Raw genomic sequence first — 12,765 nt, 5'->3', positions numbered from 1 at the left:
CATTGCCAGAGTGGCCATTCTGGGGTCATGGGTGACCCAGGCCCATCCCTGCCCAGGGTGTCACTGTCCACTCCCTTGGAAGAAGGGAGCAGGGCCTGGCAGTGTGGACAGAGCCCAGGGGGCTCTGGGAGGCTGGGGGAGAAGCCTGGCCCAGCCTGAGACCCAGGATGACTTCCTGGAGGCGATGGTACCTCAACTGGGTGCCGAAGGGGGAAGAGAGGCAGTGAGGTGCCCAGAGTGTGCTTTTGGTGCGGAGGGCCCGAACCCCCAGAGCGCAGAGCAGGATCCCGCTGGGGACGAGCCCGGCTCCTTCTCGCGGCCCAGTGGGAGCCACGCTCTGGTGTCGGGCGCCCCCTGGCGGCGTCCCCCGGCACGGTTCGGATGGGGACCCTCCCTGGCTGTGGGGTGGAGGGCCCCCTGGCCTGCGAGTGCAAGCAGGGAGCCCAGCTAGGAAGTCATGTGGTGCCCCCACCCCCGGATGTGTCCCCTCCCCTCTGTCCCCCTGCCTTGGGCCCCTTCTCTCTCCCCCGTGGCCCCATCAACAACCACAGGCCGTCCTCCTGAAGGACCACACGTTGGACAGGAGTCCCAGCATCCCACCTCATTCCTCAGGGCTCATAGGTAGAAACCCACGGGTAGATAGGAGGAGACCCTCCACCATTTCTAAGGAGAAGTGCCTGCGAGCTTCCTGGAAACCAGAGCACAAAGGGAAATCATCTGCTTTTTTTTATTAGTTCAGTGCATAAGAATAGTGAGGCGTCACTATTAAGGACTGAGGAGTCACTAGTCAAGATTCCTCGAGATTTCTGGGGTCTCAAATGTCCCCCAGATTTGGGTGAACTACAAGAGCCCAGAACTCTGGGCAAACTCTGGGTCACAGGATGGAACCGGTTTCTAGAGCCTTCAGATCTCATGTTTCCCAACTGATCCTGGTAATTAGCAGCTCTGAAGAGGGACAGGCTGAGAGGGGAAGGTGTATCCTCAGAGAACCAGGCCTACCTCCCCTTTAGCGGTGGGGAAACGGAGGCAGGGAAGAGGGGAAGGGATGTGGCTAATGCCGCAGGGGTCAATTCTGCAAATATTTATATCAGCTGGACCGACGGAGGCACCGAGCAACAGACGTGAGTAAAGCCAGGTCCCCTGCGTCCCCCAGCAAGAGGGGGAGAAGGGGGCGTGTGGGCAGAGAGCTCTAGGCCAGCCATGGACTCAACAACCCAGCACAGAAACAGTGTACAAAGGAGTGTTCGTGCAAGTCCTGCCGCCCTCCTCACCCCCTCGCCCATTCAGACAGTCCCTGTGATCCTCTTACCCAATGGTATGATGTCCATCATGAATTGATGAGCTATCACTCTTCCCAGACTAAATCCAAAGCCTGGTGTTTAAAGTTCTTCTTAAATTTATTTATTTATTTATTTATTTATTTATTTATTTATTTATTTATTTTAGAGAAACAGACCAAGAGCAAGAAAGCACATGTGTGAATGGGCACGAGTTGCAGAGGGAGACAGAGAATCTTAAGCCCCCTCGGGGCTCATCTCAAGACCACAAGATCGTGGCCAAAATCAAGAGTTGGCCACTCAACCGACTGAGCCACCCAGGCGCCCCTAAAGTTCTCCTTTTCATTTTTAAAAAGTGTTTAAACATGTATTTATTTTAGGGAGACAGAGCATGAGTGGGGGGCGGGGGGCAGAGAGAGAGAGGGAGACACAGAATCGGAAACAGGCTCCAGGCTCCGAGCCGTCAGCCCAGAGCCCGACGCGGGGCTCGAACTCACGGACCGCGAGATCGTGACCTGAGCCGAAGTCGGACGCACAACCGACGGAGCCACCCAGGCGCCCCCAAAAATCATTCTTTTTATGTGAAGAGCACAATACACATGCAGGATGGAAACAGACATATGTGGGATTAAACATTCAGGGGGGCAATTGGGAGAGCAATGTGGAAAAGGGGTCCCTGGGGGAGGGTGGGGAGAAAAGAAGGCTGGGAAACACCATTTCGGATGCCGGGCCTTTGTTGGATGTATGCTTCACGGAGAGCAAAATGTTGAATTTGGACAAAGTCCAATTTATCAATCATTCCTTTTATAGCTTGTGCATTCTGTGTACAGCTTTCTGGGCCACCGAGATTTTCTCTTATTTTTTCTTGTAGCCATTTCCTATTTTTATTAATTCTTTTTAGGTCTATGACCCATTTCCTAGACGCAAAATTTAGTTTTTTGTGTGTAGTGCGAGGTCAGGGTGAAAATTCATGTTTTGTTTTGTTTTATGCGTCTGGACCTCCAATTGATCTAATGCTATTTGCTGCAACTCTCTTCTTTCCCCACTGATCCGTGTATGTGTGGGTCTATTTCTGGACTCTTAGTTCTGTTCCAGCTAACTCGAGTATTTTTAACATGCCATGCGGACCAAAGCGAAGCCCATCTTTGAGCCACCTGTTCTGGGCCCTGCCTCTCCCCCGCTTGGTCTCCCGTCTCCAGGCCTCAGCTCCAGCTCGACCTGGCCGGGAACCCTCTGCCCTGATGTTGCCCCACATCAGCATCTCCTCCTCTGCGAGGGAGGCCCCTGCTCTCCGTGGCATCTCTCTGTTGATTTGGTTCTGGGTAGACCTGGGGAAGGTCGGCAGACACCTTTGCGAGTGTGGCTCAGGCTGCTGAAAGGGAGCAGCACGGAGGCCCCGGCCAGCCCGCGGACCCTGCCAGCCGCTCGCCCTGCCTGCGCCCCCATCATCAAGGCATCCCCCCACTTTAAGAGCAGCACAAGAGAGAAGGAAGGTTAGCTCCAGCTGGCCTCTCTCCAGGGCCTTGAGGTGAGGTGCGCTGGGTGGGGGGGAAGGGGCATGCTGGGCTGTTAGCGCCTCATAATGACCACTGGAGCAACAGCATGTGGCTGGCCCTGTCCTTTAGGGGCCACGCCCCTCTGTCGTCGACTCCCCTCTGGTCAGCAGGGACTCGCAGGCTCCCGTGATGACGGCACAGACCTCACTCACACCCGGTTCACGGGCTCCGCGTGTATTTATCGAGCCCCTGGCTGTGAGTCAGGTGGGGATATGATGGTGAGCAAACAGACACACGGTCACTCTCAGGGGTCCCAGGCTGGGCGGGCAGTGAGAGAGCAGTCAAGAAGTCACGCCCATGAGCGGGTCGTCGTGGACCGCGGTGGGTGCTCTGAAGGACAGGAGTGCGTTCAGGGCGAAAACAGGGTTCCCTCCGAGAGATCAGAGGAGACAGGGATGGGACCTGGTTCAGAGATTCCTGGGGCCCCCGAGGGAACGGCGGCTGAACTGGAAGAGAAGGCGCGGAGAAAGTTCCAGGTGGAGGGAACAACAGATGTGAGGGTGAGCAGCTGGAGAGAGATGGCTTGCCGAGAAGCAGAAAGAAGGCCAGTGGGCAGGAGGGGCAGGGGTGAGCGAGGGGACACAAGGGGCGGGTGGCCGTCACCCGCTTCAGGCCGAGCCGGGGAAACCAGGAGGTGGGTGAGGTGAGACATTCGGAAATTTGAATGTGGCCAGTGATAAGAAAGGGTGAGAGGATTAACGTTAATTTTGTTAAGGAGGCGATGATATCGTGGCTGGAGGGGTGGTGGGTGGGGGGGGTGGGCTCAATGGGCGATGGGCATTTAAGGAGGCGTTTGTTGGGACGCGCGCTGGGCGTTACGTGTAAGTGATGAATCAGTAAATTCTACTCCTGAAACCAACACTGCACCGTGTGTTAACTAACTTGAATTTGGATAAATAAATTGAAAATAAAAAAAATAAAAAAAAATGATGCACATATCGAAGCATTTAGAATTGGACAATCACCGCATCCGAAACCGGCTTCAAAATATTAAGGAAAAAAGATAAAGAAAATGAGGCAAGATGTGAACAAGTATTTCAAGTTAGGTGATAGGTGTAAGAGGTGTCCGTTTTTCTATTCTCTCAGTTTGGGGGTTTATTTGAAATATTTCGCGTGAAACTGAAAAAAAAAAAGAACGGAAAAGTAGGGAACATAGATCATTAATAGGTAGATGAATAGATAGGCGGACAGACAGACGGACAGGCAAGGTTACGCTGGTTGTCCAGCAGAGGCTGGGGGTGGAGGGGCCCAGGCGTCCCCGGCCGGGAGACCCCATGGAGAGGCTCTCTGTTGTAGGTGAACTCTAAAATGACCACCAGTGCTCGTGTATAATCTGCTCCCCTTGAGTGTGAGTGAGACCTATCGATATGAGATGGTATCACTCCCATAATTGGCTATGTTAGATGGCAAAAGGGAATTTTGCATGTGTAAACCAGATCCCTAATCAGTTGAGTTAATCCAAAGGGGGATTATCCAGGGTGGGCCTGACCTAATCAGGTGAGCTCTCAAAGGGCATCTTAAAGACCAGGGAAAGTCCGAGAGAGGGGCACTCTTGTGGCCTTGGAGACACAGCTTCCATGAGTCCTACAGCTGCCAGGAAAGGACTTCTACTCAGGTGAGACCTCGGCTCTTGCTGGCACCAGGATTTCAGCCTGCCAGACCGGGCAGGAAGGAACCCAGTCGTGCTGGGCCTCAACCTCTGACCTACGACAACTGTGAGACCGGGAGCCGCTAAGTGTGTGGTGCTTTGTTACAGGGCGACAGGAAACAAATACGTGTTAACAGAGTTCAGACGGAACAGAGCCAACAGTGTGGATCGGGGCGGTGACAGTGGGGACGGAGGGAAGAGAGGGGCTCAGGAGCCCTCAGAAGATAAATCGCTTGACGGGTCAGAGACGAGAAGGAGGGAGGAGGCAAAGGCACAGCCTGCTGGATTTTTGGCTTGAGCGGCCGCCGTGGGGAAACCGCAGGAGGAGGTTGGGGTGTTTCGGGCCCTGAACTCGTCACGCCGTTGGCTGGGCCCGGGGCGAGGTGAGGCAGACGCGGGCAGTTGCTAGCATGGGAGGGGGGCTGGCGCCATGGGAGTGAGCAGGAGGGCCCAGGACGGAGCCTGAGCCCGCTGTGCCCTCCTCATTGCCTTTGGACTCGGTCTTCTTCCCCATTCCCGGCACTGACACCCCCAGCCCAGGACTCCTGGCCCTTTCCCTGACCCCGTGTAGCAACTCATTCCCCTCAGGGGCCTCCCTGACTCCCATTCTCTACGCTCATCCTTGCACACTCAAATCTGAGATCATGTCCCTGCTTGGCGTCTTTGGGCAGGGGGGTTCCCTGGGCTCCTGGGACAGCTCTGAGAGGGCAGGAACGATGTCTGACGCCCCCGGCCCGCCCCCCTGCCTGCCGGGCCCCGTGTGGGTGCTGCCGGCAAAGCTGTAGATAACTGCTGTGGTCTGTGACATTTCCGTGGCCTGTAGCCTGCAACCGTGGTGGACGGATGCTAGCTTTGAGTCAGAAGTTAGTGAACATAAAGATGTGATGTCGTTCCCACCCAGGTGCCCAGGCCTCACTAGAATTCGATCCGCAGACCCCAAGATCGTGAGGTGGAGCTCCCTCCCCCCATGAGGCGTGAATCGGTGCCCTTGGTGAGCAGAACAGCATCGCCAAGGAGGAAGAAAGCGTCAGGAAGCTGGGGCAGCAGAATCCGCAGGGCCCTTCCGCGGAGCAGGACCGATGGGGCCCCTGGCGGCCCCGTGCAGGGCGAGCAGGGTCAGGGCCTGAGGGTCAGGGGGCATTCTAGGCGGCAGGCACCGCAGGGGCGGCCTCGGGCAGGTAGGTCCCACCTCTCTGTGCCACGAGCACACGGGACAGAGGCCTCCGGGGGCCCTCGCAGGGTGCTTACAGTTGACTGCCTGCGCCTCGTTTTCATCGCTGGTGAATGGGGCCCTGATCCCACTGTCCACCAGAATTCTCCCTTGGCTAAGCGAGGGCTCGCTTATGGTGCACTTCTGTTTCGGTCATGGCCCACAGCTGAGCAAGGGACAAGCCTCTCAGTTGGCTTCTGCAGGAAGGGGCGTGTGTCGGTCCCTGTCACCGATACCCTGATGGGTATCACTTGCCATCTCTCAGCCCTGCTCTCCTCTGTGTGGTCTCCGGCCTCCGGAGGAAGCCAGCACCTGGTCTCGTAACAGCCCCACTGCAGCGACAGCCAGAGCCCCAGATTGGCCCCGACTGGACCAGCCCTGGACCCATCACTGTGCCAGAGAGATGCCTTGCTCGGATGGGCTAGCTCTGGCTCAAGTGCTCACCCCAGGTGGACCGAAATGGGGGCCAAGTGGGTCCCAGTGGGAAAAGCCAGACCCCTGGCCAGAAGATGGAATGTGTGCTTCACCCACAAAGCTAGCAGAAGCCCGCTGTGCTCCCCCAGAGATACGCCCACCTGGAATCCGGGACGGTGAGTGACCTTCTTTGGAAAATGTCGTGGCAGATGCAATTAAGTTAAGACCTTTGAGATGAGAGCATCGTGGGTTTAGGATGGGCCCAAGGACACTGTCAAGTGTCCTTCTGAGAGGCAGAGGCACAGACGGGAGAGGCCATGTGACAACGGAGGCGGAGACTGGGTGATGTGGTGACAAGCCGAAGAGTACTTGAAGCCAGCAGGAGCTGGAGAGGCAGGAAGGGTCCCCCTCTGGAGCCTCCGGAGGATCTCAGCCCTGTCAACACCTTGAATTCTTATTTCTGGCCTCTAGAGCCGTGAGGGAAATACATTCCTGTCATCAGCCACCACACACCCACCCTGGTCTCACTTATGAAACACCTTCCAGCATCTAGAGGTGACTCCCAAAGGTTGAGGGTCCTGCAGGGGCTGGGCCTCCAACCAGCCCCTTACCTGCCACTCCCAGGGTACACCACTGCTCCCAACACGTCCGCCAGGAGAGGACAGCAGTGGGTGCGGACAGCTGCTGGGTTCTAAACGCTCAGCAAGAAGCCTTCGCAAAGCAGGTGTCAGTGAGCATACCACCAGGACCGAAGTGAGACCAAAATGTACAAATACAGTCACAGCATTCTCCTCCAGGCTCATGGGCTCAAATCTCAGCTCTGCTGCTCCCTGGCTGTGTGAATAAGCCACTTGGTGTCTCCGAGCCTCAGTTTACTCTCCTGTCAAATGGGGATGCCCATATCATCTCAAACATGAACGTACCTTTTTCAAGTGTACTTAAAAAAAAAAAAAAACTGAAAGGAGTTTTATAATTTTGCTCTGGAATTTACTTGGCTTCCTGATTCTGCCTTAAAAGAAAAAAATTTTTTTAATGTTTGTTTATCCTTGAGAGAGAGGCAGACAGAGACAGAGTGTGAGTGGGGGAGAGTCAGAGAGAGACGGAGACACAGAATCCCAAGCAGGCTCCAGGCTCTGAGCCGTCAGCACAGAGCCCAACGCGGGGCTCGAACTCACGAACTGCGAGATCGTGACCCGAGCCAAAGTCGGATGCTTAACCGACTGAGCCACCCAGGAGCCCCCTGATTCTGCCTTTGATGACTGTGGACCAGTCACCTAACCTCTCTGTACCTCAGCTGGCTCATCTCTGAAAGAGGGATAATGAATGATGGCCCCAAGTCCCAGAATTCAATGTCAGCACTTGCAAAGTCAGAAAACATGGTCGGTCCTGCATCCATGTTTGCTAAATAAGATGAAATCCATATCAGTACACTTTATTTTCTGATTTCCCATTGGCTGTCTGGCATTCTCAGAATCCTTGCTGCATGAGAAAATCGAACCCACAAAGAGTTCTCAAATGTCCTGAAACTTCTATGAATGTCAAACCAAACATAAAGATGATCCGGTGTCATATCTTGTAGGTATTTAATGAAGCATCTATTAATTTTATTTATTATTTTTTTAAAAACTTAACGTCTATTTATTTTTAATTTTTTTTTCAACGTTTATTTATTTTTGGGACAGAGAGAGACAGAGCATGAGTGGGGGGCGGGGGGCAGAGAGAGAGGGAGACACAGAATTGGAAACAGTCTCCAGGCTCTGAGCCGTCAGCCCAGAGCCTGACGCGGGGCTCGAACTCACGGACCGCGAGATCGTGACCTGGCTGAAGTTGGACGCTTAACCGACTGCGCCACCCAGGCGCCCCAAACGTCTATTTATTTTTGACAGAGAGAGAGAGAGAGAGAGAGCGTGAGTGGGGGAGGAACAGAGAGAGAGGGAGACACAGAATCGGAAGCAGGCTCTCCAGCTCTCGGCCCTGGCTCACCCCGCCGGTCTTTCCATGATATCGGGGCTGGAAAGGTACGAGGGGACATTGAGTCAGCCTCCTCACTGACAGACGGGAGGCCCAGGGCTCTGGAGCGAAAGAGACCAGACAAAGTCCGAACTGTGTTGGTCCCAGGTCCCCGCTCCTGATGATAAAATTTCTTTCCCTGTTTGATCCCTGCCCACACTTGGCCTCGTCCCGGGGTAGCCCAAGCCTGTACTTCCCAGCAATGACCCCGGGGCCTTGCAGCTCCTCGAAGCGAATCTTCTCCCTTTGAGACTCATCACCCCACGTCCGTTCTCCAACGGGCCTTGCCTCCTAGAACCAGATGAGTTGATGCCAGATGGTGTGTGTGTGGCTGCCTCTCCCTTCCTCCTTCGGGAGCTTCAAATCCTGGCTCCAGATCTCACTTGCTGTGTGATGTTGAGCATCACTCGGCCTCTCTAGGTGGTGCTGGTCTTACCCAACACATGAAGACAATACGAGCTGCCTTCCAGGGCTCAGGACCGTAATCGTCCACATTCAAGGAGCTTCTGGCATAAAGCAGTTCCTTGGGCAATGTGAGCACGCCCCCCGTCCCCAGTCCTATCAGGCGTGTCTTCCTGCAAACCTTCTCGGGTCCTTTCTTCTCGCTACCGTGTCGGGGCCTAAAATAACTTTGAGGTTATCCCCTCCAGGAGAATTTTAGCAGGGATCTATTTTAAAAAAGCAGAGCAGCTGAGGATGTGAAAGTATTTTGTGTGCGGCGGGGCGGATGGTGGAAAGAGGGCCGGAGGACGGGAGGAGGGAGGCGGTGAGCCTTCTCAGGCGGTTCCCCTACCCTGGCGGCAGGTGAGAAAACTCCAGTGTTTCGGGCGCTGTTGCAATCGGGATCTGGGAGCGGTCGGGGTTCAATTTCCGGAAAAACAGAGGGATGAGGGACAGGGATTTCAGCAAAGGAGAACCGTAAGTGAGTCACAAGGAGGGAGAAGTCAGGCCAGGAAACTCACATGACTGTGAAAAGTATTTTAATAGATTCTCTGGAATGAATGAAAAGCCTCTGAACCTGACCCTTGTGGTTCTTGTGCTTAATGATCGAAGGTGGGGCTGTGCAGACCTAACTTACCCCCGGGGAACTGTCTTTTCTTCTTGAGGACCAAGGAGAAAAGATCAGAGCCCAACTCTAGACCCACGGAACTGTACGGGCAGGAGGGAATCTCAGCCGTCATCCGGTCCTGTCCACCCTCGTACAGACAGTAGACAGAAGCCTGGAGACGAGAAGGTCGGTGGCACCATTTCACACGAGTCCCTGAGGCCTTCAGCTATGTAAGAACCACCGGGAGAAGGGTTCTCTGGGAGCATCTCTTGGTGACACTGGCTCTTTGAATCCGTTCAGCCCCCAAACATTAGGGCTAGAAAAGAGAGCTGTATACACAAGAATGGTGCTTGGGCATTGCCCCGGCAAGAACGTTGGAAAACGAGAAAACTGACCTAGTAAAGCAGATGGGTTGTGGCTGACTTTTCCTTTTGCTCATCGTTGCTTAATGGTTGCCCTAGTGTGTTTTGCAATCACCACTCGGGGAAAAGAGGCTTCAGCTGCAGGGCTTTCGTGATTCCCTTTGTTGGCTTATTGTATTGTTTTTCTCTCGCTGCCCTAACTAACAAAAGAAGTGCCTCGAAACAACATAAATTTAGTATCTCACAGTTCTCTGAGTATGACTGGGGTCACACTTTGGGCTAAAACGAAGGTGCAGGCAGGGCTGTGTTCCTTTCTAAAGGCTCTAGGGGAGAATCTGTGTCCTGGCCTTTTCCAGCTTCTAGAAGCTGCCTGTGTTCCTTGACTTGTGTCCACCTTGTGTGATTAGATTGGGCCCCCACGGATAATCACGGAGGATCTCTCTGTCTCAAGGTCCGTACCCTTAATTCCAGCTGCAAAGTCCGTTTTGCCCTGTAACAAATATTCACAGGTTCCAAGGATTAGCGTTGGACATCTTTGGGGGACATTATTGGGCCTACACTTTTTTTCCCCCACGTGGCTTTTCTAAAAGCACAGCTCATTTATTTGCAGAAAAGAACATTTTCATCATCATAGGAAATATGGCTAAACCAGAATTTTTCCAAGGATCTTTTATTGTGTTTTAAATGTATTTTATTTTATTTTTATATTTTTATTATTTTATTTTTAAATTTTATGTATTTGATTTTTTAAGTGTATTTATTTATTTTGAGAGCGAGAGGGAAAGAGAGAGAGAGAGAGAGAGCGCAGGGGAGGGGCAGAGAGAGAGAAGGAGAGAAAGAATCCCAAGCAGGCTCCTTGCTGCCAGTGCAGAGCCCGACGCGGGGCTGGAACCCACGAAACCTTGAGATCATGACCTGAGCTGAAACCAAGAGTCGATGTCGAACTGACAGAGCCACCCAGGCGCCCCCAGTCAACAGATATTTTCTGACACCCATCCTGGGCTGGATACCGGGGTAAAGACCGTGAGCTGATCCAGTGCTGGTCCTATGGCACAGTCTACGGAGGTGACCGTGAGGGGAGAGGTGGAGCTGATGACGAACGAAGCAGGTAAGAACACAAACGCATTGGCCAAAACTAACCAGAAGGCTTACCGGTTGACGGTGGGCCTTGAAGCCAAGCTCAGTGGAGACGAGGGTATTTCAGGCCCCGGGGTGGTGGTGGGGGGCGGGGGGGAGGACAACATCAGCAAAGGGGAGGCAGGGGGAGCAGGCAGGGGTATGACCATCGGACTTGCCAGCCTGGCAGCCCTCGGCAAGTCTCATTTCCCGTTTCTACCAGCCCGAAGCCCAGCTGTCCAGACTCAGAACTGGTGGCCGTAGCCCTCAGGCCGGTGTCCTCATTTTACAGGAAGGGACACAGACCCAGAGGAGAAGAGAGGCCTGCCGATGGCCAAACATGTGCTTCATGACCTCTCTTGCCCCACACTTCCGTACAGAGTGCCCCCCCACCCCACCCCCAGGCCTGGCTCTGAGGGCACAGTGGGGCCAGACACGGGCCCAGGGGCCCCAAACCAGCAGTGAGGCCTGAAGCAGGGTCCAGACCACCCATTTCCTCCCCCAGGCTATTATGCCTCATGGTCCCAGGCCTCCTTACTGCCTCGTCCAAGAGGCTCTCCTGCTTCCTATCAGGCCTCCGGTCCATCCTTAATACATTCCTCCCACATTCATTTACAGGGCGTCCGCCATGTCTCCACAGTGTTCTAGGTACCAGCTGTGAGCTGTGCAGGAATCAGACACTGAACAGAATTCATAGCTATGCAGTGTGATGTCCCCGGAGGTGCGTGCTGTGCTGTGAAGACAAATAAAGCAGGGTAAGGGACTAGAGGCGGAGGGAAAGCGGGGTTTCAGGTGAGATGGTCAGGAAAGGTGCCACGGGGACCTGAGGGAAATGAGGGAACAGGTTTCACAACGATGGGGGAGAAGAGCACAGCTGATCCTTGAGGGATGTGGGGCTTTAAGGGTGCCATCCCCCACGCAGGTGAGAATCCCCGTGTAACTTCTGACTCCCCCCAAACTGGGCCGCCCGGTGCTGACCGATGGCACCGTCGCAATGTGTGTTAGGTTTGTGTTATGTATTCCACGTGTCTGTGTATGTATTTGCATACTAAATTCTTACAATACGGTAAGCTAGAGGAAAGGAAATGTTAAGAAAATCACAAGGAAAATACATTTATAGTACTGTACTGTATTTCTCGAAAAATATCTTCCTGTAAGTGGACCCTAGTCGTTCACACAGTTCACATACCCCGGGGTGTTCAAGGGTCAACAGCACTTGGGCGGGTGGGGCGGGGCCTGGAGGCAGGACTTCCCTAGAGGGGTCAGAGCTGAGACCCCACCCCCACCCCAGCACGGTCTCTCCATTTCTACCGCCCCCTAGAAGTGAGCTGGCAGGCGTGGGTGCCCGCGGAGGCCTCTGGCTGCTTCTCCCCTGGGTCTCCCTCTATCAGCGGGGGCCAGCTCACCAGGGACGCCTGGCTGGACCTTGGCCTTCATCAGGATCATATGCACAGCCGACCTCGTACCTCCCTACTTCTCAATCCCCTCATACCTAGTCAACACTCAGGGAGATACCCCCATTGTACAGCTGAGGAAACCGAGGCTCAGAGCCTTTCTCAACACCCTGCACTGCACTCGGGCCAAGGACTCAGCGCGGGGAGGGAAGCGCTTTGCCTCGTGGCCCCTTTGACACTTCTTTACGGGGAGGGATGAGTTCTTCCTGGGTTCCGCGGAGGATGCTCCCGGAACTGGACGGGGAGAAGAGAGTGGCAACGGCGGACGGAGGTGACAAAGTGTTGTCTCGAGGGACGGGGGGTGGGGAGGGGGATGGGAGGGCAGAGGGGGCGCAGAATAGGCCCCGAAGGGGTGATGGGAGGGGCTCAAGGACGCCAAAGTGCTGGATGATGTTTGCGGGCGGGGGACGGCCGCGGGGGTTGGGCCTGGAGGAGGTGGGCGCAGGGGCTGAGGGGCCGGGGAGGAACAGCAGACGAAGCGCGGACGGTCGAAGCGGGCTCAGGGCGGCCGCTGTGGGTAGAGAGCGGCTAGAGAGTGTCGGAGGTGGGCGGGGCCGGAGCGGCCGCGGTCGGTGGGGGTGGGGAAGGAACCCCGCCCGCCGGGCTCGGGGCCCTGGAAGCCCGGCCTGGGGCGGGGCCTCATCGGTCGGGGGCGGGGCCTACCGGCCCA

The 12,765-nt window shown here is 54.9% G+C and overlaps 1 protein-coding gene across 1 annotated transcript in view; it reads left to right on the top strand.

The window, feature by feature from the left end:
- The first annotated feature begins 12,302 nt into the window (after window positions 1–12,302).
- KIAA0930 (KIAA0930 ortholog) overlaps window positions 12,303–12,765 on the top strand; it is a 38,895-nt gene continuing 38,432 nt past the window's right edge. The window contains exon 1 of the mRNA XM_045465385.1: window positions 12,303–12,366. Within this exon, the coding sequence (XP_045321341.1) occupies window positions 12,318–12,366 (49 nt within the window). The 5' untranslated portion in view covers window positions 12,303–12,317. The remainder of the gene's footprint in view (window positions 12,367–12,765) is intronic.

This window comes from Leopardus geoffroyi, chromosome B4, assembly GCF_018350155.1.
Source record: "Leopardus geoffroyi isolate Oge1 chromosome B4, O.geoffroyi_Oge1_pat1.0, whole genome shotgun sequence".
Taxonomy (NCBI): Eukaryota; Metazoa; Chordata; class Mammalia; order Carnivora; family Felidae; genus Leopardus; species Leopardus geoffroyi.
The sequence above is the reverse complement of the archived record's forward strand: the minus strand, read 5'-3'. Positions and strand labels throughout refer to the sequence as shown.